This window comes from Ipomoea triloba, chromosome 2, assembly GCF_003576645.1.
Source record: "Ipomoea triloba cultivar NCNSP0323 chromosome 2, ASM357664v1".
Lineage (NCBI taxonomy): Eukaryota > Viridiplantae > Streptophyta > Magnoliopsida > Solanales > Convolvulaceae > Ipomoea > Ipomoea triloba.
The window spans coordinates 26,819,902-26,844,780 of NC_044917.1; the positions used below are offsets into that span (position 1 = coordinate 26,819,902).

At 35.5% G+C, this 24,879-nt stretch overlaps 1 protein-coding gene across 1 annotated transcript; it reads left to right on the forward strand.

The window, feature by feature from the left end:
* The first annotated feature begins 5,382 nt into the window (after positions 1 to 5,382).
* On the forward strand, positions 5,383 to 23,444 carry LOC116010508 (protein virilizer homolog). The gene is made up of 28 exons (XM_031249943.1): positions 5,383 to 5,586; positions 6,195 to 6,283; positions 6,920 to 7,043; positions 9,922 to 10,578; positions 10,749 to 11,117; positions 11,312 to 11,416; positions 11,495 to 11,674; positions 12,482 to 12,623; positions 12,794 to 12,975; positions 13,169 to 13,272; positions 13,660 to 13,708; positions 13,972 to 14,038; positions 14,185 to 14,666; positions 14,757 to 14,856; positions 16,027 to 16,160; positions 16,624 to 16,691; positions 16,813 to 17,029; positions 17,153 to 17,368; positions 17,899 to 18,054; positions 18,209 to 18,262; positions 18,371 to 18,585; positions 18,665 to 18,734; positions 19,461 to 19,780; positions 19,953 to 20,130; positions 20,221 to 21,537; positions 21,682 to 22,524; positions 22,634 to 22,705; positions 22,999 to 23,444. The coding sequence occupies exons 1-28, from the start codon at positions 5,512 to 5,514 to the stop codon at positions 23,017 to 23,019; spliced, it is 6,606 nt and encodes a 2,201-aa protein (XP_031105803.1). The 5' UTR covers positions 5,383 to 5,511; the 3' UTR covers positions 23,020 to 23,444.
* The last annotated feature ends 1,435 nt before the right edge of the window (positions 23,445 to 24,879 follow it).

Below are 24,879 nucleotides of genomic sequence, written 5' to 3' on the forward strand. Positions count from 1 at the left end.
TTTCTCAATGGACATTTAATTGGGCTTGAATTATGGTATTATATTCTTTGTTGGGTTTCACATATCCATGTATTCATTATTTGCAGATTAATGGTACAAGGCTTATTCTTACCAAGTTGGCTGACTTGGAAGCTCAAATTATGTGCGGAACAAATGTAGGAACAAGGTCTTAATTCCATGAAGGTCATTAACACCTTCTGATCAAAGATTGCCTTTTAAGTTCCAACGAAAACAATTTCCTTTGATGTTATCATATGCGATGACAATAAATAAAAGTCAATGTCAAATACTATCAAACGTGGGTTTATTTTTTAAAAGACCAATTTTTAATCATGGTCAAATATATGTAACATTGTCAACAGTTAGTAATCCTAAGGGATTAAAAATTTTGATTTGTAGCGAAAATGGCAATTTGTAAGTATGACTAAAAATGTCGTATACAAAGAAGTATTCAATAATGTGTAATAAACTTGCAATGTTTAGCTGATAAGTGCCAAAATGTGCTACTTTTATGGGGTGTTTATGTGATCTAAATTGCATTATTTGAGTCCTTTTGCTATGTATTGTGTGCCTAATTGATATATTTTCAAACAAATTATATTTTGGGACCAATATTGAATATTGCAGGAAATTGAGTGGTTTGAAGGCAATTTGGAGAAAAGCAAGGGCAAAATAGTAAAAACAATCGTAGTAGCCTGGTACGCGTACGCTCGTATGACCCACATACGCTAGGCAGAATTCAGGAGCTATAAATGGAGCTTGATGGCGGGATTTTGATATAACTTTTCATTCTTTCATTTTTCATTTTGGCAGAGCTCTTAGCTTAGCTTAGATATTTTCTCTCTCTATGTTAGATTAGATTCAACTAGCTACTTTCAATTCTTCAATTCCTAAGAGAGAGGGGTGATCTAGAGTGAGGAGAATTGACAACTCTCTCGATTGTGGAAGATCTTCTCTCAAATTTGTGTTATTGATCTTGCAATTGCAGACTAAAGTTTGGTAATTCTCTTATTTCATCTTTTAATTTCATGTATTGATCTTTCCATTCCATCTTATATTGCTAGACTTGATTTTCTACTATTGTGTATCAATTGCATGATGAATTGTGGCTAGAATACATAGGAGTTGAAATTGATGATCTAGAGATTATGCATGTTTGATCTTTCAACGTTGTAGAGATGAAATGTTTGCAATTATGTCTTGAATGCTTTTGTTGTGAATGATTTTGTGTGTTGATCATTTTCTCATTGTTGGTCGGGATGAGTAAGGAGTTTGAGAGAGTAAAATTGGCCAGAGATTGCAATTCTATGTAGTCTTACATATTTGCATTCCCCGTCCTTCGATTCGAGAAGGCAAGGCCCGGGACGATCTAAGAGTATAGGTACGGGATGGCCTATTGTATGCATAATGGCTACCAAAAGTGAGTCATGATTGCATTACATTAAGTCCACCGTAGTCAAATGCATGCATAAGATCTAGAGATTCAATCCAACTCCCTGTTTTAATTGTTTTGTTGTTTGTATTTTCATGCTTGTTATCTCTCCATTCCTTGCTTTCGATGCCTTTCATGACAATTCTTTTCTCCTAGTAACTCTTGCTAACACACACATATGATGTCATGCACTCTATTTGGCTCCAAGTTGTCATCCTCGTGAGATTAACACTCGGAGATTCTGTCCTCGTTTACACTCATCCATTCCATTTCCATTACCATCCATCTATCACATCACAACACCACTCCACACACAACTCACGCAAAACTGCACTTTCATTAGCGTTATGAATTTATTATTTCTCTTCATCATCTATTTTTTATTATATTGTACTATAAATTATATATATAATATGTTTGGCTGTGCATCGCACGGGTGCAAATACTAGTTTCAAAATTTAAAACATTGTATTTTTCGTGAGAAAGAACTTATGTTATATGTGTGTGTGTGAACCAAATATTCGTTAAGAGGAACCATAATTGCGATTTTTTCTCAAGTTTTTGCAGGCCAAAAAAATTAGAGTGGAGTTTGTACACAAACGAGGAGGGAGGTTTTTGGTTTGTTTTGCACCTGCAAGTAGGGGTGTGTATTAAGTTAACCGTTCGATTAAACGAATCGAATTAACCAAACTTTTCAAACCCTTTAACCGTTAAGGGAACTGAAGTTTCTATTACCGAATTAACCGAACCGAAATTGTTTCGGTTAATCGGTCGGTTAACCGTTTTAACCGAAGTTTTAAAACAAATTTTGATACATAGAAAATTATTGGTGTGTTTTCCCAAGTCTTTTGTATAGTCTATACTTTGTAATGAAAAAATGGTAAAAGAAAATGTCAAAATGAAAGGCAGGCAGGTCTGGAGTGTGGTCGCGTGGAAGTCGTAGTCTCGTAACACAATAGTGGAGACACAACACGGAGTGAAGGCTATAAACGTAGCACAACGGTGGAGCAGATTCTCATGGATAGTGAACCTAGTGGTGGACTGGTGGCCGGAGAAGGTGGTGGACAGTCGATAGAGACGATATTGGAGGTTGGAGCAGGATTAATGCAGGCGACGGAGAAGATGGTGGACGCAACGGTGGCCTGGAGCATATCCTCGTGGTGGGCTGAAGGCTGGTCGCCGTTGAGGCGTAGAGGTCTGCTCGACTGCTTGGGAAGGGAGACAGCGAGTGAGGCATGAAAAAATCAAATCAGAATGAGACTTGAGAGTCGAGATTTGAGAATGAGAGCCGAGAGATACAGAGCAATTAATTACGGTTAACCAAAATTTAGCACACCCCTACCTGCAAGATTAGTTTTTTTGTGGGCCCTACATGATGAGAGAAATACTGTTGATCCCACGCGTTCTGCGCACTTATACCCCCAACATGGTGTGTGATTCGTGTTTTTTTTTAATGATTTTGTCTTCTTTTTCCCACCTCTTTCCTCATATTCTCTCTCCTACATGGCTATGACAAAATTCAATCCAAAAACCTCACTAATGAGGTTGCTATAAGAGGTATTTATAAAATGGCTTATCAGCCAAAGTCTGACTTTTTTGATAAACTTTAGTTGTTTGACTAGTCAAAGAGTTAAAATGAATGTATTGTGATGGATGGTATACTTAGTATTTGGATTACTTGCAGAGTCATTGTTGTTACAATCAAGTAAACAAGTTACGAGACTAGAACAAGATGTACTACTCATAAACTTTTTACAAATATAATAAATATTACTCCGTAATATTTTGTTTAATACTTTCACATAAGAATCTACTACACACAACTCACAACACATGTAATATGTGAGGAAAAAACTATCACTATCAACAGACGTTTGCAAGATAAAGAGTTCATAGTGCAACTAAGATCCAGTCATATACACAACAAGGCAAATCTACAACTTCTTACACCATAATTTCATTGTATGACGCTGCCATCTATATTACCACCAGTAACCTAATTGCACATGACACATCACCAATAAAAAATAAGATGACAAGTACTGGACCATGACAATGCTACCCAAAAGAGATTTAGTGAAGACTTAGAAAAATTCAAACAAAAAGTATTATTTATTTAGACAATCATTTTTAAATTAAGTATTTAAACTAGAGTTAGTATAAAGTTGCAAACACGTATTTTACAAACATTTTGAGTTAAATACTTATTTCAAAATAATTATTGAGCATTATCCTAGCAATGCGCATACAAATATAATTTCTACTATACTAATAAGAGCCAAAGAGAGTTAGGCCTAAAATGGGTAGAAAAAATGGCAGTCAAATTATTATATTTAATCAAATGGATGGTTCAGATGAATTATTTAATCAAATAGATGGTTAAGATAATTCAGATTAATATTATTAATAGAGATTACCTAATTTAACCTTACTTTTATGATTATCCGTTAAGTTTTCCGTTAAATATTCTCTTCTCCGTTAATATTCCGTTAACTTTTAAGTTACCCATTAATTTCTATAAGAAAGGTCTTAGGTTCGAACCTCATCTCAATCAAATTTGACATAATTAAGTTTCTTAGTCTACTTTACTCTTATTAAATTAAATAAATTAGTAGCTACAACAAAAAATGATACATATGTATTTATTTAATTTAGAATTATGTGTCTAAAATATCTTTATTTGAAAAAATATTCATTATGAAAAATTAAATTAATTAAGAGAAAATAATTTCATTAGTTATATTGTCTTTATTTTCTCGATTCTTTACATTCGAATTTATTAATTGATATTCATTATATTGTCTATTATCTTATTTTTACAATATCTTGTAATTAAATTTCAAAGTTATAGTACAAAATAATGTTATATATTTATTTACCAAGTATTTTATTAACACTATGAAAAAAAATTTTAAAATAATTTGAAGCTAATTATATTAACTACTTGGGGATTGGTTGACAAAGAGAGTACTCAAATAATAACCCAACAAATTGAAGCAGAATCACTCTATTTTACTCTTATTTAATTAAATAAATTAGTAGTTACACCAAAAAATGATACATATGTATTTCTTTAATACCATAAAAAAATAGTTTGAAACCAATCATATTAACTACTTGGGGGATTTGTTAACAATGAAAGTACTCAAATAACTATTACCCAGCAAATTGAAGCGAGAAACTACCTTTTAATATCTTTGGAATACATAATATTTTAAATTTTCAAATTGTTATTAATTTATTTATTCTTTTTTCTTAAACTAGGGATTTCTTTATCTACAATACCTCATTCAAAAATAATGGTTGAACAAAATAAACCCCAAGCAGAACACCTAATTAAAAGAAAGTCCACCCATAGCTCCTATATCATAATCTTATTGCATGACGTTGTCATCTATGCTACGAACAATAACCGAATTGCAAATAACACACTACCAACAAAAAGGAAGAGAACAAATAGTAAAGATGAAGACAATGGCAATGTTACTCAAAAGAGAATTAAGAACACTTAGAAAAATTTAAATTAAAAGTAGTATTTATTTAGACTAGCATTTTTAGACCAAATATTTAGACTATCGATTTTACAAGGTTGCAAACATTTATTTTAGTAATAATTATAATGAATTTTCTATATTATCTTGGATTCATATACTTTGAGTTATATATTTAAATAAAAAAAATTCGACATTTAATTACCCATGTATAAATTAAACTTCTACTATATAATCTTACATTGATATACTTTCAAATATTTATTTAAATATAAACATTGGGCATTAACCATTCGGCGCGGATAAAACTAATTTTTTTAATAAACACGAATCTAGGATGGCGGTAGACGTAGATCTTCAAATAAATCCCAATGACCAGATTAACCTCACTGCAACAGCAACAAATCCCGGAATACAGCACTATTTTGGTCATTTTACCTCTTAAATTAATCTGAACATCGGCGTCGGGGTTTAACCGGGGATGTTCAGCTCTTCTGCGTATATGCTCCTTCCTACAAGATGTACATACTAAAACCCTAACAAAGATTCGACCCGACTCCGCTAATTCAACTGAGAAGTAGAAGGAAAATGGGTCGACCCGAACCGTGTGTGCTCTTCGCCCAGACATTCGTTCATCCCCTACTGGATGAATACGTTGACGAGGTTTTTCCCTACTCTCTTTTGGCGATGGCTTTTGTTTGTTGTAATTCTAGGTTTGGGTTTCATTGGGACTCGACGTCACTTAGTTTTCTACATCTTTTGTATATAATTTTCAGAATGTTATTTAAATTAATGCTGGAAGTATTCGGGAATTGATTATGAAATGTTAAAATTATATTTTCTGAATTTCGTTTTACTATTATGTTAATTCAAACTGGCATTTTGGTATTCACAATGCTTTTTTTTTTTTCTTGATTTTTTAAATTGTTCTAGAAATTCATTTAATTCAGTTTGGCTTAACGGTGCAGTCTTTATTGGGGTTAGGGATTTTGTGCATGTCATATATTGTATGGGTGCATTAGATGAGCTCTGGGAGGTCGCTGATTACAATATATGCGTATTGGTTTTCATATAATTCACAATGTGTTGTATCTTGAATGTATCAGAAGATTGCTTCAAACTAAATTAAGAAAAAATGTTCATGTTTGTTTTAGTATAAATATATAATATATACATATATGTTGCAACTGCTAAAGTATTCTAGTTGCTATTTAATTTATAAGGATATTCCATTTAATTATCTAGCTTTTTAATTTTGGTCTTTGGCCCAGGTGTTATTTTCAGAGCCTGTTGTCATTTCTGCCTGTGAGTTTCTTGAACAGAATGCATCATCTGCATGTTCAGCAGTGCCACTTGTTGGGTATGTTAACTTGTTATGTTCATATCATATGAAGGGCTGGCCTGTTACTTGAAACTATAAGTTTTATCTCTTCCACTCTTCTGAGTATTGGTTTACCAAATTGATAAAAACACTTGTTATTGTTAAAACCTTGATGAAAATCAATTATGAAGATATAGTCAGATTTATTGGATACTAGACTAGATTATGCTGCATGTCAATAATATCTATAGGATTGGGTTGCCTTCGTCAGTTTTTGTGATTTATTTCTTTATTTTAGTATAGTCCTTCTGAATCAATTAGAGAGAATCTAACCTCTGTTTGTCTTAAAGATATAAAAGTATTATTGATTTACTTTTCCTATATGTTGCTTGTCAAGGGGAAATGGATTATATAGGATATTTTGCACAAAAATATGGTTAGAAGATTTGGAGTATTTAGCTTCTCTATTCTAATATCCTAAATGCATTTTCAAAAAATTATGAATTATTAGATGTTAGAAATATTAATTTTGACATGAAGGGAAGCATTTTTCCATGAAGAGATATTAGTGCTTATGCTTGTTGCAAAGTTCAGAGAATACAGTGTCCATAAGTCTTTTGAGAATGCGTTGTATACACTATTTTGATAATGCTTTGTATGAATTCTTCTAATCAGGGCAACATCACCTCCTTCATTTGCCATGGAGGTTTTTGTTCAGTGTGAAGGGGAGACAAGGTTTAGACGATTATGCCAGCCTTTTTTGTATTCTCATTCTTCATCAAATGTTCTTGAAGTTGAGGTATTAAACAAAGATTTGCTTTTTTCCTTTCTGATTATTAGTATTATTGATCTCATGAATTTTTTATTTAGCTTGGTTTTCCTTTCTTCTCAATATTAGTAATTTTACCTTTGAATTATATTTTTCATTCCATGTACTGGAACTTAACTGTGTTCTTCATTTAATAATTTCAATTTTAATGTCTTGCTCTTGATAGTTGGATCTTTTATATGGCTCTTTGCTTTTCAGAGTGCTAGTTACAAAGATTATATTTATTTCACTATCTGCTGGGTATCATATTTTCAAAGTTTAAGGTCATCTTATGTTACATAAAATGTATTCCATTCTCCATTTCTAGTTAAAAAAAAATAAAAATTCCAAGATTTGATTTTCTATTAGACAACTATGAATTTACCTTCAAATTTGATTTCTTTTTTATCATAAAAATACAAATGCAAGTAGCTGGTGCTAATGGCATTGGCCTGTGGCACTCAGTTTGAATTTTTTTTTGGATAATCCAAAATTTTTAGGTGGCCTAAAAATTAAATTTAAACAAAGTTAGGATTTTTTTGGGTTTTAATGTCAAAAGTGAAGTTTGGCGTATATATATGTGTGTGTGTCTATATATATATGTATGTATATATATAGGGATGAGTTCGGGTGCGGGGATGCTCCCAGGTGCAAAAAAATACGTGTTTGGAAGAAAGAAGCATAAGCTAAAAATGGTGCACCTTAAGTGATAGAAACACGCACCTTAAGTGTTAGAACAACGCACCTTAAGTGTTAACATCATGCACCTTAAGTATTAACATCGCGCACCTTCAATTTATAACAAAGACGCACCTTAAGTGTTAGAACAACGCACCTTAAGTGTTAAAATGATGCACCTTAAGTTTTGTTCTTGAGGGTCTAAGCTAGGGGTCTGGCAGACCCCTCAGTTCAAAAGTTTTGTTCTTGAGGGCTCAAGCTAGGGGTCTGGCAGACCCCTCACTCAGTTCAAAAGGGAGAAGGGTGGCGGGCAAGGAATGCCCGTTACCCTTTGCCCCCTTCTTCTTGAGGTACTGGGTGTTACCCTTTGCCCCCTTCTTCTTGAGGTACTGGGTGACGGGCCACCCTAGCCTGCTAGTTATGTGGATAGGTTTGTTCCAGTTTTGAAGAAGAAACACGACGCACCTTAAGCACAAGACATGCACAAGCCCTACGCACCTTAAGTCTGACCCATATGGACAATAACCAAATTGCCACTGCGTTCTTTTTAAATGTTGTTAATCCTGGATGTTGATTTTGGCAAGATCAATGGCTCTCCTCTCACCGCACAACCGCACCTAGCATTCCAACTGCACGAGAACTGATTTCTATATATATATATATATATATATATATTATATATATATATAATAATAATAATAATCAAATGAGACCACCTCTTCCCTTGAGTCCCGTGAAACCCTTCGTAAATGCACACAAGCTACTACACGAATGCACACAGACTAGATTGTGTGCAATTCGTATGAATGCACACAATCTACCCGTGTGCATTCGTGTAGTAGCTTGTGTGCATTTATGAAGGGTCTCACAGGAACAAGTGGATGCACTTGAAAATTAGCCTATATATATATATTAAATTTTTTTTTCTGTTTTTTAATTTTATTTTATGTTTTATATAGTTCATATATTGATATATATATTTTGTACATGTGAATTATTTTTGGTCAGCTTTGCAATCCATTTTCTTCTTATTTTTTTATTAGAACTTTGGGCAACCTAACTGTCACTAACTCACTATGAAATTTGAATTGAAAATTTTTATGTTATATAGATTTCTGGTTGGATTTCAAATTGAATTTTATGTTATATAACTTTTGGGTTGAATTTCATATTGTTTGAGTAATACACATTTGACCCATTTTTGGCAGATGGTATACAGCTGGCCATAGTGATCACCATCTATTTTGAGCTGTTGTAGCCTTGTAGGAAGTGATAGTGGTAGACAAACAATGATGTTGGTCCTTGTTGGATGGGGTTATTTTTGTAGTAAGTAGATGGATACTTATGGTAGGGTGGTATGAATAGTAATGGTAGCCTGGGGGGGGGGGGTGGTAGGTCAGCGATGGTTACTGAAGAAAATTTAGAAAACATCTTTTTAGTGTTTTCCAGATTCTTTTGTGAATTTGGAAAGCATTGTTTTCTAATATGTATATAGAACACAATTTTTTTTTTTGGGTTTTATTATTATTATTATTATTATTATTATTATTATTATTATTTTCCAATCTTTTAGAAATTGAATAATTTTCCAATTACTGAATGGTTTGTACGTTTCCTTAATATGCCTCTTTTCTTATCCTGTCAAATTGTACTTGTGAACTAAACTGCACTTAGATCCAATTTGCTTTAAATAGCTTAATAAGTTATTTTATGACAAGTGATTTTTCATATTCCTTTAAAATAAGCTCAAAACAGCTTTAAATGTATTTAGGGTTTAGGGTGTTGCATATCTTTAGATTGGGAAATGTAAGCACTGAATGAGATTGGGAAATCCTTGAGGGTGTTGCATATCTTTAAGGATTTCTCAATCTCATTCAGTCCTAAATAAGAATTTTATGGACTTCAAGTGAAATTTAAGTACTGAATGAGAATATGAGATTGGGAAATCCTTGAGGGTGTTGCATATCTTTAGAATTGTAATTTATAAAGACCCAAACAAGGGCTTTCAATGATATTGAAGTAGTATTGATTTTTAAATTAAGTGCATAAAATTTTTAACTGGTTGTATGATTGCTTATTTTTATATTTTGACATTCAGTTTTTTTTCCTAGTTATATAGATTCTGTAATGAGTTGTAAGATTGCTTAATATTGGTTTTGAAATTTCTGAAAGTGTTATCTGTCATTTATAGGCAGTAGTCACCAATCATTTGGTTGTTAGGGGCAGCTATCGCAGCCTGAGCTTGGTCATATATGGAAATACTGCAGAAGATCTTGGCCAATTTAATATAGAAGTTGAGCTGGACAACTCTTTAGCAAATACTGTTAGTGCTGTTGAAGGAAATCTTGATGACCTTCCACCTGCATTACGTCCAACTAATGTCACTATGCTGGAGAATTTGTCTCCATTGAAATCATTATCTTTAAAAGTTCCCCGGCTTGATATTCCTATAGAGATCAAACAGTTCTTACAACTTGCACTTAAAATTTTGGACTGTCAAAATCTTGGACATGCAACTGATAGACTTCTTAGTTCCATATTATCAGTTGCCTCAGTCTACACAACTTCTTGCCTGCATTCTACAGTTACCATCAATAAGCAACTCAGACCAGATAAGAGTGATGGCGATGTTCATAATGTCCTTATTGAAGCCGGAAAAGAGCTTTCTGAGATATATAAGGACCTTAATTCTCAATCTGGGAATGAGTTATCAGAATTTTCTACTGAGGGTGTGCATACAGTGTTGGGGGCAGATATTGCTAGTACTGAACAGCTTGTTGATGCACTCAGTCATTACTTCAAAGATGGTCAAGGTATTTGCAATGACAGCAATTCTGGGCTTTCAAAGGTGACTGAGATTTGTTTCATTCTCTGGCATATTCTTATTTGAACTGAGAGAAAAGTGATGAATTTTCTTGTTTAATTATATTTTTCCACTTTTAGTTAACATGAATATTATAATTGTTTATTTATTTTATTTTATTTTATTTTATTTTATTTTTGGTTTCTCTATTTCAGAAGGAGAATACTATTCTTTGGTTAGCTCTGGCTGTTATCTTGTGTTCTACCAGAGAAAGCTGCTTTCACTTTGTTAACTATGGTGGAATGCAGCAACTTGGATATGCTTTTAGACACCACATGCAGAATTCAACTGCTCTGAAGTTAATGCTTCTTGGAGTTATTGAGCAGGCTACTCAACATTCAGTTGGCTGTGAAGGTTTCCTCGGATGGTGGCCTCGTGAAGATGAGAATATCCCTTCTGGTATTAGTGATGGCTATAATCAACTATTGAAGTTATTGTTGAAGAATCAGCGGCATGATGTTGCTCTGCTCTCAACATATATACTTCATCGAATGCGCTTCTATGAAGTGGCTTCCAGATATGAGGTTCATGATCTGTTTTTTGTTTTTGTTTTTTGTTTTTTTTTTTTTGTTTTTGTTTTTGTTTTTTGTTTTGTTTTGTTTTGTTTTGTTTTTGTTTTTGTTTTTAAATAGAAAAAGTCTAAATCATGTCTGAGTCTGAATTTAAAGTGCAATTATAATTCTCACTCTCTCGTTATTTCTCCTTCTCTCAAAAACAGCATGCTGTATTATCCATACTGGATGGTCTCTCTGTGGTTAGTCAGGTTAAGAGTGACATTTTGGACATGCTTGCCAATGCTAAAGTCCAGCTCAAAAATCTCTTGGTTAGAAGTTTCTCTTAACATTTGAGACTTCAGTAGTTGCATCCCTTTTCGTTTTTGTTAACAGAAGTATTATTGCAGAAATTATTAAATTCCTGTTGCCCTATTGAAGATCCTTCTCCGGTTGCTTGTGCGAGTAGATCTTTGCTTCTTGGTGATGCTGGACAGCTGTCATATAAATCTACAAGTGGCTTGGTTTCACTGTCCAATTGTTGCTACCCTAACAAGGATGTCGATACACATTTGCTTTCTCTTCTAAAAGTATGTTGTTGGATCAACCTAATTAAAGTAGTTAGATATTGCCCTTCTCTGTTTCATTTGTCTTAATCCCTAGGTTTCTGGTTTTGCGTTTCACCTTCCATTTTTTTTAAAAATTATGACTCTCCCAATGGTAGTAAAGGTGGCTATAAAATGGTTTAATGTTAAAGGGGTGTTGGTTCAAGTTATGAGATAACCCATGTTAATGTGACATTATTATCATGTAAGATTTTGGGGTTAAATCAAGATATTATGATTATCTTCTCCACCTTAAGTATTAATATACCCTTGGTAATGTCGTATGATTTTCCATGCTTGGCCTTTAAAATACATGTGTGTGTGTGTGTCTATATATATATATATATTAAGGGCATTATAGTAAAAGACCTTAATTGAAAAGATAACCGTCAACCAAACAGGTTAATATGACATTCCCCCTAATCCTAATCAGACACAAATTAAGCACATTCATGTTAATATGGATAAGGTAATGCTTTAGGGGGTATTATGATAACGTAAGGTAATCGAATGTTCTGTGAACCAAAAGTCCTCTGAGAGACATAATACATTATTGGTAAGCCATACGTTATAAGGATGATGGTATTTACATAGCAACTTGTTTGCATTTCACATTTGCTTATTAAATTTTGGCAATGGTATTTATCTTCACTTCTAGGGAAATTGCAATTTGTGACAAGCTGGTATTACTCTTTGTTTTCCCACCTTCATTTAATCATGTTAACGATTAGTGTTGTCACTTATCATTCTGCATTCCTTAATTTTATTCTCTTCCATTTTTTCTGTGAGCAGGAGAGGGGTTTCCTTCCTTTGTCTGCTGCTTTGTTGTCATCTTCCGCTCTACAATCTGATAAAGGTGGCATGCTGGATATTTTCGTGGATATTGTGTCATATTTAGAGGCCATAATTCTTTCACTTATCTCTTGCCGTTCAGGTTTTTTCTTTTTTTTTTCCTTTGTCTTTTATTCTTTTAGATTCTCTTTCCAATGCACTCTCTCTCTCTCTCTCTCTCTTCCCAATGCAATGCCTTTCATTACTTCTGTTTTAAAAAATGTAATGTATGTTTAACTGTTTTTTTTTTTTTTTTTTTTTTTTTTTTTCCAGGACTAGTTTTCCTTGCTAGCAATCCTGAACTGTCTACCACAATAATTCATGCCTTAAGGGGTACTTATAACCGGAAGAAGGAAGAGTCAGTTTGTCTTCGCTATGCCTCTGCCTTGATTTCCAAGGGTTTCTTTCGTCACCCGCATGAAGTTGCAATGATAGTGGAGATGCATTTGAAGGCGGTCAGACATACAACTTTGTGATAATTGGATTTTATTCACTTCTTCCTTTCATAGTTTCAGTCTACAACTTTTCCTCCTCTGGAAGAAGAAATGTTATTTCCTTGTTTTTAACTCTTGTACACCATATTTTCTTCTTTTGTGTCAGTTATTTTTCCTTCTGAATTAATTCTATTTTTGCTTGAATGCTACGCAGATTAATGCTGTTGATCTTTTAGTAACATCGAATTTGAACTCAACATCAAATCTCAACTCTGAGGACTTCTTATGGATATTATGGAAGCTTTGTGGTCTTTCCCGGTAAGAATAAAGTAAATTATAACTTTTTAGTGTCAAACTTGCATATGCTGTAGAGTTTAGAAACCCTAGATGGAGAAACTTTTGGTAAATCATCTCAAGCGGGCTGTATATTTATAGTATTCCTAGTACAAGGGCACAAGGCTTCTGTTTCCTACTACCATATACACAAGAATTCCCTAGTATTAGAGATTTCTAAACTAATAGGAAACAAGTAATCAATTACATTTCTAATGCTTCTAAGATTCCTAACTTGAGTATAAGCGAAAGTAATCAAGTAAATTTCTAATGCTTCTAAGATTCCTAACTTGAGTATAAGCAAGCATTCTAAGTTCTAACGCACATGTATGTATCTGATTATTTGACAAATTCTTTTGATTTGCTTTACAGCTCTGATGGTGGACGTGAAGCTTTGTTAGCTTTGGTGCATTTTCCTGAGGTAAGTTGACCTCCTGTTTATTTTGGTTGGAGTTGGGCAATGAGGCTTCTCTTATCATACTGCTATGAGGAATCAAACATAGACTTTCATGGCTATCCATTGGGCCTGCTCTTTAATAAGAAATAATGATAATTTCATATTTCCCATTTCTATCTCAATTTAGTCAGATTCATACTCCCTCTGCTTTATTCCTCATTTCCTATTGACAATTGTTGAAAAAACGTTAGTCACTTAGTCTTATTGATTATATTATGCTTCTGCAGGCAGTTTCAGTTTTAATGGCAACACTACACTCTGCAAAGGAATTGGATCCAAGCTCCGTAAATAGTGGTAGATCTATATTATTTTGCTCCTAGCTGCATTTTTGATATGCTTTTAGTATGCATTTTCAAGTAGTGTTTCTGAAAATATTTGTTTTTGAGTTTCTGTTTTGTTTTCCCTATAATACTTATGCTGCCATAATTCTCAATTTCCAGTTGCTTCACCATTAAACCATGCAATCTTTCACTCTGCTGCTGAAATATTTGAAATCATTGTTTCCGATTCAACTGCATCTTCTTTGGCATCTTGGATTGATCATGTGAAGGAACTGCATAAACTATTACTGTCTTCCTCCCCTGGTTCAAACAAAAAGGACGCTCCAGCACGACTCTTGGACTGGATTGATGCTGGCGTAGTTTACCATAGAAGTGGAGCTATTGGTCTTCTACGGTATGCTGCTGTGTTGGCTTCTGGAGGGGATGCACATATGGCCTCAACAAGTGTTTTATCATCTGATGTGATGGATATTGATAATTTTATTGGCGATTCTTCAAGTACTTCTGATGGTAATCTGATTGACAATATTCTTGGAAAACGCATCACTGAAAAAGATTTTCCAGGTGTCATTCTTCGTGACTCATCTGTTGTTCAATTGACAACTGCAATCCGACTTTTGGCATTCATTTCTGATAACATGGTATGACTTCTGAGAACTTTTATTTTTTTAATTCATACAACATATGATAGTTGAGAAAACTTGATAGTAGCTGTGATTTCATTGATGAAGACTGTTGCTGCTGCACTTTATGATGAGGGTGCTGTGATGGTTGTTCATGCTATTTTGATAAACTGTAGGCTCTTGCTTGAGAGATCATCTAATGTCTATGGTAAGTATTTTTGTTACCAGCTGTAGGTGGTGTTGTGCTGACTTTATCTTGAATATATTGTACTATTTCTTTTCATTTGAGCTTGTTCCTGGAGATTGTTTCAAGTTGGTTTCCGGTTGCTGACTGACAGGAAACTCTTTCCTAGTAATTTTCATAGCAATTTTTTTCCATGAAATTTAAATTCCATTCCTCAATTATTTTCCACGAACCAAATGGAACGTTAAAGTCTAAAATTTCAAGCCAGAGACCAAAAGTGAAAAAACACAATAGTTGAGGGACCAAAACTAGAATTATCTTTTTTTTTTATGGAGTTTTGACAGCATTTAGGATCACAATTTCCCTTAATCTGTCTTGTATTGGGAAATTCAAAATTGGATTAATTAGGTTGGATAAAAGTAGGAATTTGGAAATATTAACAACTTATATAAGAGCATATAAATTGAGAGTTTCCTAGAAGTGCTCTTTCTTTGGTTATTATTCAATTAGTGTTAAACTTGTTTAGTTGTGTGTGGATTGATGGTTTGATGTTAAGATCTTCTGTACATTTGGTGGTCTCCCCTCGGTACCTCATTAATGATAAAAAAATCTGGGGCATCACAAGGCAGTACTATAGGTATTGTGACCCCAGACATTTTTCCTGTCATACATGGTCATTTAAAAGTGAAAATTGAATTTTATACTAGCAAATTGCCATCTATTTCCACCAAAAACTCTTTATGTTTTTGCCTGTAAGATGCACTTCATGTAGCTCCAAATATACCTAAAGCTAAAATCACTCTCTAAGGAACGTAGTGCATGAGCTATATTCTGAGAAGTGCTGTTATGCTGATACCCTGGTTCCCTTAAATATTCATAATGAGGTGTTGAAGAGAATACAACTTCAATGTGCCATACGATTTGTTGTTCATAACTTGACCTCCCAATGATATCTAATTGTAGCAAACATGTTTTACTTAACATTTAAAACATTTTTCTTTAATTGAACCTATCTATTTGAGCTTCTAAAATCCTGTTGTTTCTAGAATATCCCGATTTCATGCCTTGTCATTTTCATTTAAAATTTTTCGTATTGGCCATGCTGGTCTTGAAATTTGGTTACGTTCTTTTGTGCATTTATACCCTCTTGGAGTGCGTATGCTTATGCCATAGTATGATTTCTATTTTGACCAGATTACCTTGTTGATGAGAGTACGGAATGCAATTCAACTTCGGACATATTGCTTGAGCGTAATCGTGAACAGAGCCTAATTGATCTACTCATTCCTTCTTTGGTGCTGCTGATTAATCTTTTGCAGAAGTTACAGGTTTGCAGAGACCATTCTGTTGTCTATTACATTTTGGACATCACCTGTCTATAACTGCCTATTCCCATGGTTTTGAAACTGACTGCCATGGATTTTATAGTTCTTTTACCTTGAAATAATTTTGGCTTTGGTTACTATTGGGGGCCATTTGGTACTTTCCCATCAATTAAATTCCCAGGAAAATGTTTCCAAAGAATATGTTTGATGGGAATAACTTTACGGGGAAAACTAATTAACATGTTTGGTGTTACCTTTATAGTATTATCAGGGATGCTTTGCACCAGTGTAAAGCTAGCTTCATAGCACTCAAAAGATGGAAGAAGATGATTAAACTCTGCCTTTGTCTGAGAGTTATTTCTGTGTCAGCCTGCTAGCTGTTTTTCTTTTGTTGGGATCCTTTATTAGTAAATTCCTTTTTGCATCAAGTTTCTAAGCTGGACCTCTTTTATTACTCTACTTATAGGAAGCAAAGGAGCAGCACAGAAATACAAAACTAATAAATTCCCTTGTACAGTTGCATCGAGAAGTGAGGTAATGGAGGCATCTTAGAACTTCCTCCCAGGATCAGTAGTCTCTTCCCTTCTCTTTATTTATTTATTCTGTTTGTTCTGGTGAGAGAAAATTCGTAAATTGTTGAATTCATTATTTGCAGCCCAAAGTTAGCTGCCTGTGCAGCAGATCTATCTTGCCCTTGTCCCAAATTGGCACTTGGTCTTGGAGCTGTTTGCCATCTTCTTGCATCAGCATTAGCCTGTTGGTCTGTTTATGGGTGGACTCCTGGCCTTTTCCATTTCCTCCTTGACAGTCTTAATGCAACTTCAGTTGTAGCACTTGGTCCAAAGGAAACCTGCAGCCTTTTGTGTCTTCTGGTATGTGAATTTCATGTGTCATTTTGTTCTTCTGGAATCAGAGTGTGTTGGAAGTTATCTAATTTTGGCATGGTGTATGTATGGGATCTTACAATTCTTACTGAGCCATATGCTTGTTTCAAGAATGATCTGTTTCCAGATGAACGTGTCTGGCTTTGGAAAGATGGAACACCCATGTTGGCTACACTTAGGGCATTGGCTGTAAGGACACTGTTAGGACCTCAGAAGGAAGAAGAAGTTAATTGGTACCTACAGCCTGGACACAGTGAGAAACTACTTGCCCAGTTGACACCACAACTTGGCAAAATCGCTCAGATTATTCTGCATTGTTGTGTTAGTGTATGTGGCTCATGGTCAACATGTTTTATTTCACTTTATTTTTTTTATTATCTCCAGACATTATACCAATTGAAAATTTGGGTTGAGAACTGCCCTTTTTGGATTTTATCTAATTGGTTTTTGTTAATATACTCCCATTTTTCTATCACTCTCTAAGGAAACTTCTCATGTCATGATCGTCTTGATGGCTTAATGAATTGAAATGTGATGCAGTGATGCTATTGGTAGCTCTTGTTAAGCAAATAGACACTTTATTTTTTATTCTTTAAGAAGACTCAGTTGCAGTTTAATAATAATGCAAATGACAACTAGTTTTAAAAGTCATTCCACATTAAATAGTATAAAAATATCAGGTTGGTTACATGGCTAGACAGTCCTTGAATTCTTAGAATACAGGCCTTGTAGTCTTTGGATTCACCAATTCTTTACATTTATCTCAAATGGTAGTTATATATATTCTCTTCTGAGCATTGATAGTGACACAACTCTAAATCCTTCAGTTGGTCTGATGGTTTAACACTTGTTACCAGACATTGATCGTGGTGCAAGACATGCTGCGAGTCTTCATTACTCGTATCGCATACTTAAGCACTGATAATGCTTCAGTACTTGTACGGCCTATTATATTGAAGATCCATGATCATCTTTCTGACCACTCAATATTGTCAGAAGTGGATACCTACAAGGTATTTTTCCCTTACAGTGAGTCTTTTTCTCCAGATGAGTCGTTTTTTTTTTTTTTTGTTTTGTTTTTTTTTTTTTTTTTTGTTTTATAAATACTTGTTCAATGCCTAGACATTGTATTTTATTCTCTTTATTTCGCTGTTTTGGTTTTTCCAGGTTCACCACCTGCTTGTTTTTCTCTCTCTTCTATTAGAGCATCCACAAGCTAAGGTGCTCCTTGTGCTTAAATTTTGTTTTTGTACATATTTCACCAACTTCATCTATGAAATAAATGGCAAAACATATTAATTTCTTGCTTGCTTGTTTTGTATTCATCAGAAAATTATGTTAAAGGATGGTGCTGTTCAGATGCTAAGTGAAGTGCTTCAGAAATGTTTAGCTGTTGTCAGTTTAGATCCCAAAGTGTTCCTAGAGAACAGAAATGTTAGTGGCAAAGTGACTTCAGTAGTCAGTTGGTGCATCCCAGTTTTCAAGTCCATCTCACTAATTTGTGATAGTAGAACACATGGACAAAGTATTTCAGTTCCTGATAGGTTAGCAACTCTTCCCTAGATTATAAGCAATTTGCTTTCTCATCCTATGATTTTGATTTTCTAAATTGTTTGCTTCCAGGCACATCTCTGAAACTTTTACAGCTAAGGAATGTATCTTAGTCCTTACATATCTTCTCACATTTTGTAAGGTACGTTTTTCTTCATATGCATAAATTTGATGGTGCTTCTTTGGCCTATGACTTATCGGAACTTATCCACTCCAAAAAGTACAAGTAGGCTGAACTCTCAAAAGATAAACTCTTTTAAGGCTAGATAGGAGACCCATAAGTTCCAAAGTTGAGGCTTTTCAAAGTAGCCTCTTTTAAAATAATTTCCAGCTGGGCCTAACAAACACATAATAAGGGATTGAAACTGCATTATTTGTTATAATGCAATCGAAGTACTGCTTGTTAGCATCTCTACCTGGTTCAGTGTTTTTACAGGTCCAATATTAAGTCTCTTTTTGTTATTCGTTGACATTTTGTACAGCTGCTATTTTTATTTTATTTTTTTCACAAGAACTAATGAATACTCTTTTGAAGCATTAATATTTTTGTGTTTGGTGCTATTCTTTTCCTTGCATGTTACGTCTGTGTGTGTGATTTTAAAAATCCTGTATTTAGGTTCATTTATAATTGTTTACCAATGTGTGATGAGTGTCTTAATTCTGTTTTAATTGAGGCTATTTCTGTTTCATCATTCGATCTTGCTATTTCTCTTTTATTTTATTATTTTCCTCTTTTTAGCCCTCTTAATTTTGTGTCTAAGATCTGAGGTTTCAAATTTTTTGGTTTTAACTGGATCATGTGATTATGCATCCTTTTGCATTTATCTAAATGGAGAATTTTTCTTTTTCTTTTTACCACTGTGTTTAGATACTGCCAGTTGGAAAAGAATTGCTCGCCTGCCTCTCAGCTTTTAAAGAATTGTGTTGTTCTGCAAGAGGAAAAAGTTCTTTGCTTTCCATTTGTCAGCATATTCTGTTAAGTAATGAGGATCGTGAGTCTGAGAGTCGGTTTGCAAATATTCATGACATCATCAACACATTTGATTGGAAGGATTATCCTCCATTGGAATATTGCTGGCGTTTGGTGTTGAGCTCAGTTGCTTCAAAGAATGTTTCTCTCGCATATACTGTTGAGGCTATTGGAACACTATCATTGGGTTCTTTGTACTTCTGCATGGATGCAGACAGGTCTGTCATCGTTTGGGGATTTTATGTAACTGGCTTCTTTAGGTTCTTAATATGAATAGATATATTTGCATTATGACTTAATTCTTCTTTTGGTCTCATTTAATCTGGGAATTACAGCATAATAAATTTTGTATAATTTGATTTTAACCCTAGATATTTATTGCTTCCTCAGTGTGAACCTGGAGAGGGTTGAAGCAATGCAGTACCTTGTTGGTTTTAAGAATGGGAGTAGCCCACCGGTACTTTGTGAGGAGAGCATGAAATCTTTTGAGAACTATACCAGTTTGTTTGGATCAATGGGAAATGATGATATGTATTCTGTGGGTTTTGACAAGGCTTATCTGGACCACGTACAAATCGGTTTTCTCCTTATATCTTTATTTTATCTCTTATCCCTTAGTTCTTTGTGAACATCTTTGATGGTTTTTATGGGTCTGCAGGTCAAGGAGTTAGCAAGGTCACTAATGCTTTTGTTGCATGGACCTACTGGCACTGTGAAGGCAAATGAAATTGCCAGCATCCTTTCCACTTCACCTATTGATACTACAGTTTGTTCTAAGATTCATAAACTTGTAGATGGAAGTGTTGGAAGAATAGAGGACGATAGCTTAGATGAACATGGAGACAATTTTCTGTGGGAGTGTCCTGAAAATTTGCGAGATAGGTTGACGCAAACTGGGCTTGCCAGTAAAAGGAAAATCTCCTCAATGGAGGGGTCAAATAGGCGTGCCAGGGGAGATGCTTCCTCAGCCGAGACTGCTGCACCAGGTGCATTCTCAAGGGGGTCTGTACCCCCTGTTGTTGTTTCTGGCCCTACTCGAAGAGATACTTTCAGACAACGAAAGCCCAACACTAGCAGACCTCCTTCCATGCATGTTGATGACTATGTTGCAAGAGAAAGAAATGCTGATGGGTCCAACAATTCTAATGTCATTGCTGTGCCAAGAATTGGATCTTCTAGTGGGAGACCACCATCTATTCATGTAGATGAATTCATGGCCCGACAAAGGGAGCGTCAGAATAGTGTGGGGTTGCCAGTTACTGATGTTGCTGCTGCACAAGAGAAACTGGCTCCTGTTGAGAATAAAGCAGATGTAGAGAAATCAACTATGCCTCGCCAGTTGAAACCTGTTCTTGATGATGACCTTCAGGGAATAGAAATTGTTTTTGACGCTGAGGAGGCTGAACCTGATGATAAACTGCCTTTCCCTCAGCCAGATGACCATCTACAACAACCTGGATCTGTCATTGTTGACCAAAATTCTCCTCGTTCAATTGTTGAAGAGACTGTGAGTGAGGTGAATGAGACTAGACAGTTTTCTCGTGTGGGTACTTCCAAGGTATCTAACCCCGCCGATGAAAATACACACAGTGAATTTTCTTCTTCACGGATGTCAGTTTCTCGTCCTGAGATGGCATTGACACGAGAGCCAAGTGTTTCTTCGGATAGGAAGTTCAGCGACCAGTCTGAGGAACCAAGGAGTTCCACGGTAAAAACTTCCAATGGGTTCGATTCTCTGGGAAAAGCTGTTAGTACTGGTGCATTTCCCAAGGCTTCTGCTTCACCTCTACAGACAACCGTTGACTCTCACTCAACAGCAAATATTTATACGAGAACTACTGGAGGACAAAATCCCGCTATTGCTTCTCAAGGATATTATGATCAGAAATCACAACCACCAAGTCAGGCCCCTTTACCTCTAATGCCACCTCTAGCAACAACCTCATCTGTATTTTCAAATCCTGCAGATCACACTGTATGACCGTCCATCTTCTCCATTTGCTATTTCTGCAGCAGATGTTTAGCCTCGACTGCTGCCTGGCTTTCGTGTAAATTAAATATTCTTCTGTTCATACTTACAAGAAGCTTAATACGTGACCTTCCTTCTTTTTTTTTTCAGGTTCAACCAGACTATTTGTCTGCACGGAACAGCAATTCTGCTTCTACGACCTCCAGTCCTTTGCCAGATTCCAAGTATGGTCGTACAACACTCTCTTCAGCTGGTGGATCCACCAGACCTTTTCCACCACTTCCACCAACACCACCTCCTTTTGCAGTTCCTACTAGCTTTTCCTCATTAAAACCTTCCGCTTCACAGTCTCCGGTCTATAATCAGAATGTTTCTGGTACAACTGAGCTTCAGCAGACCTCAGCAAGCGATGCTCGACTGGCTAATCTTGCAGCTTCTGGGCCCATACTGACCACTTTCTCTCCCCCTCCTTTAGCACCTCCCTTACTTTTCAGTAGACCCAGTTCAATCCCTGTTAATCCCTATGGAAGTAACTCAGCTCCACACCATATAGAAAGCCTACCCAGTAACGCACAAAATCTTCCTGCTTCCTTGCCTTCCATTCACTCTTTACCATCTATTGCTCAATTGCAGCCATTGCAGCCACCACAACTTCCTCGTCCACCATCACAGCATCTCAGACCATTCATGCCAGGTTCACTGCAGTCAGACCAGGGAGTTTCATTGTTACAGAGCCGAATGCACATGCAAATGCAACCATTACAGATGTTACATCAACCCCAACTTTCTCCAGGTCATGTATATTATCAGACCCCCCAACCACAGGAGAATATTTCACATTCTCTACAGCAACAGCAACTGCAGCAGCAGCAGCAACAACAACAACAACATGATCATCTTCTGCCACAAGGTTCACGTCAACAAGGTGATTCCCAGCAACAAGATTCTGGGATGTCATTACAAGATTTCTTTAGATCCCCAGAAGCTATTCAGGTACTTCTCACTAATCAGTCAATGCATCAGCATGAAAAATCTAGTTCCATGCAGTTGGAATTTTCTTTTTAGATGAGAGACTGATCATTATAGTTGTTATCTATTGCAGTCTCTATTGAGTGACAGGGACAAACTCTGCCAGTTGCTTGAACAACATCCAAAGCTGATGCAGATGCTTCAGGTTTGACCACTGTTTAAGATCTCTCTTTCTCCTTCACATATGCAAGTGCACGTGTTTAGTTTTGCTTAATGTGTTTAATAAGTTCTTCCCTTTACTAGAAACTGTTAATGACTGTGTTATTGATTCATAAAATTCATTTTTAAGTAGTCAGTTGCATGCCTGTATTCTTTGGCTTATAGAGATGCTCAATTTATGCTTCATTCATGAATCTCAGAGGACTGGAAGGTCCTGTTACTGGGATTTCCTTGTTTGCTTAAATTCATTGATGTGCTGTAATTCTCTGAAATTTTCAGGATAGATTAGGCCAATTGTAGGCGTACGTTTTATTTGCTCAAATTCAGAGCCTTGAGAATGTCAAAGGGCGGGCAGTCTTCAAATTGGAGCGAATTCAGCACTGCCAAATCCCCTGTTGGTTTCAACTCTCTGCGGGTTGTCTATACCATGTTGTATCAAATATCTATCATATATTAATTGATGTATTAAAGTTTTGATTCAATGTACTGTAAATTCTGTGTAGCATGTACATTACTGTTAACTTTCGGTAGCTACTACCTAGACATTCTGCACAAAAGCATGTGTTCTCCACACTTTACCTTAGCCTGATTTAGTTTGAGCCAACTAAAAATAGATCAGAGGTAAGGTAGAGATATCTCTCAACATTGTTAAATACTACTGTCTGTAAGGCAAGTATGGATGGACAAGTTAGACGTATTTTGGGTTAACCGAGTTTCCACACAAACCTTCTTTGAAAATTTATTATTCATAGTATATTTATTATATTTTGCCATACTTATTATGACCATACACTTTAACCTATCTATAGTATCTGTTCAGGAATTTTGAATCATTAGTCTGCCTAAAACTAGCGTAAGTTGGCCAATTCTATCAAGAAGTCCATTATATTTCCAGAAAATGGTTCGCTCACAATAAGAAACTTCAACTAAAGTACCTCTTGGATCGAATTCCTACATCTCTGGCCATTTAGACACCTTACGGGTAAATGTAAAGGGTATATATGTACCCAAAAATATACAAATAAACGAGTTTCACCCCAATTCATAAAAAAGAGTTTAGAAAGCAAGCTGCACAATACATACTAAGAGCTTGTTTGAAACCAAGAGAAAACTAAAAACAATGAGAAACTACATAAAAAGGAGCAATGGAGATCAGGATCAAATTGAAGATCATGAGGAAGGAGGCCATTTCCAACAATGGATACTAAGAGCTGGTTTGAAACCAAGAGAAAACTAAAAACAATGAGAAACTACATTAAAAAGGAGCAATGGAGATCAGGATCAAATTGAAGATCATGAGGAAGGAGGCCATTTCCAACATATCCAAGATGAGAAATGGGGGTCCTTCCAAACGTGATCCACTCCGAGTAGCCAAAAAGAAATACCTATGGGATGCATAATATTTCACGTCCCTTGTTGGTTGGACCGCTTAAAGAGAGCAAAAGCACGAGCAACCCTTCTTGACTTTGTGCGCAAAATCAAACTTGGATCATACTGGGAAAACAAAGCCCCAAGAAACTGAACTGGAACACCTAGTCGAACCACCAAAAAGCCAACAAGAAATTTCCGGTAAATCAAATCCAAGTCCCCAGGATGACTTGGACAGGGGCAGTCCGAACTACCATCCCCACTACTAGCCAGTGGACAACTATAAATGGATTTGATTTAACTCTTTACCGGATCACCATTAGGCTGGGCTAGTATACTGCAATCCGCCAGTATATACGGGGTAGCATACTACCACCCCAACTTTCGACAAGTTGGCCTATGTAAGAAGCATGTCCAAGGGGAAAAGCCCAAGAAAAAGTGGGGCTAAAGGCACAGAATGGGGAAGGAAGTAGGTATGAGAATTGAATGAACAAAGCTAAGCTCTACATTCAAAGAAGCGCAAACTTCAAAGGAAGTCGCAAAAAGTTCCAAAGGGGAAAGTAGACTAATTAAGAAGCACCAAAGAAAAATACCCAAGAGAGAATTAAACATTGGGCAATAGATCCGTAAGGGAGTCAACAAAAGACTAGGGGAGGCAAAACAAAAACCAAACCATGTGCCTAGTTCCCACATGGTTTGGGTAGTGAGACTACCATCCCTACTGTTAAGCAAGTAGGCAACAAATCCGGCTTTGACACAAATGATGCATAGACCGAAAAGTCGACATAAAGA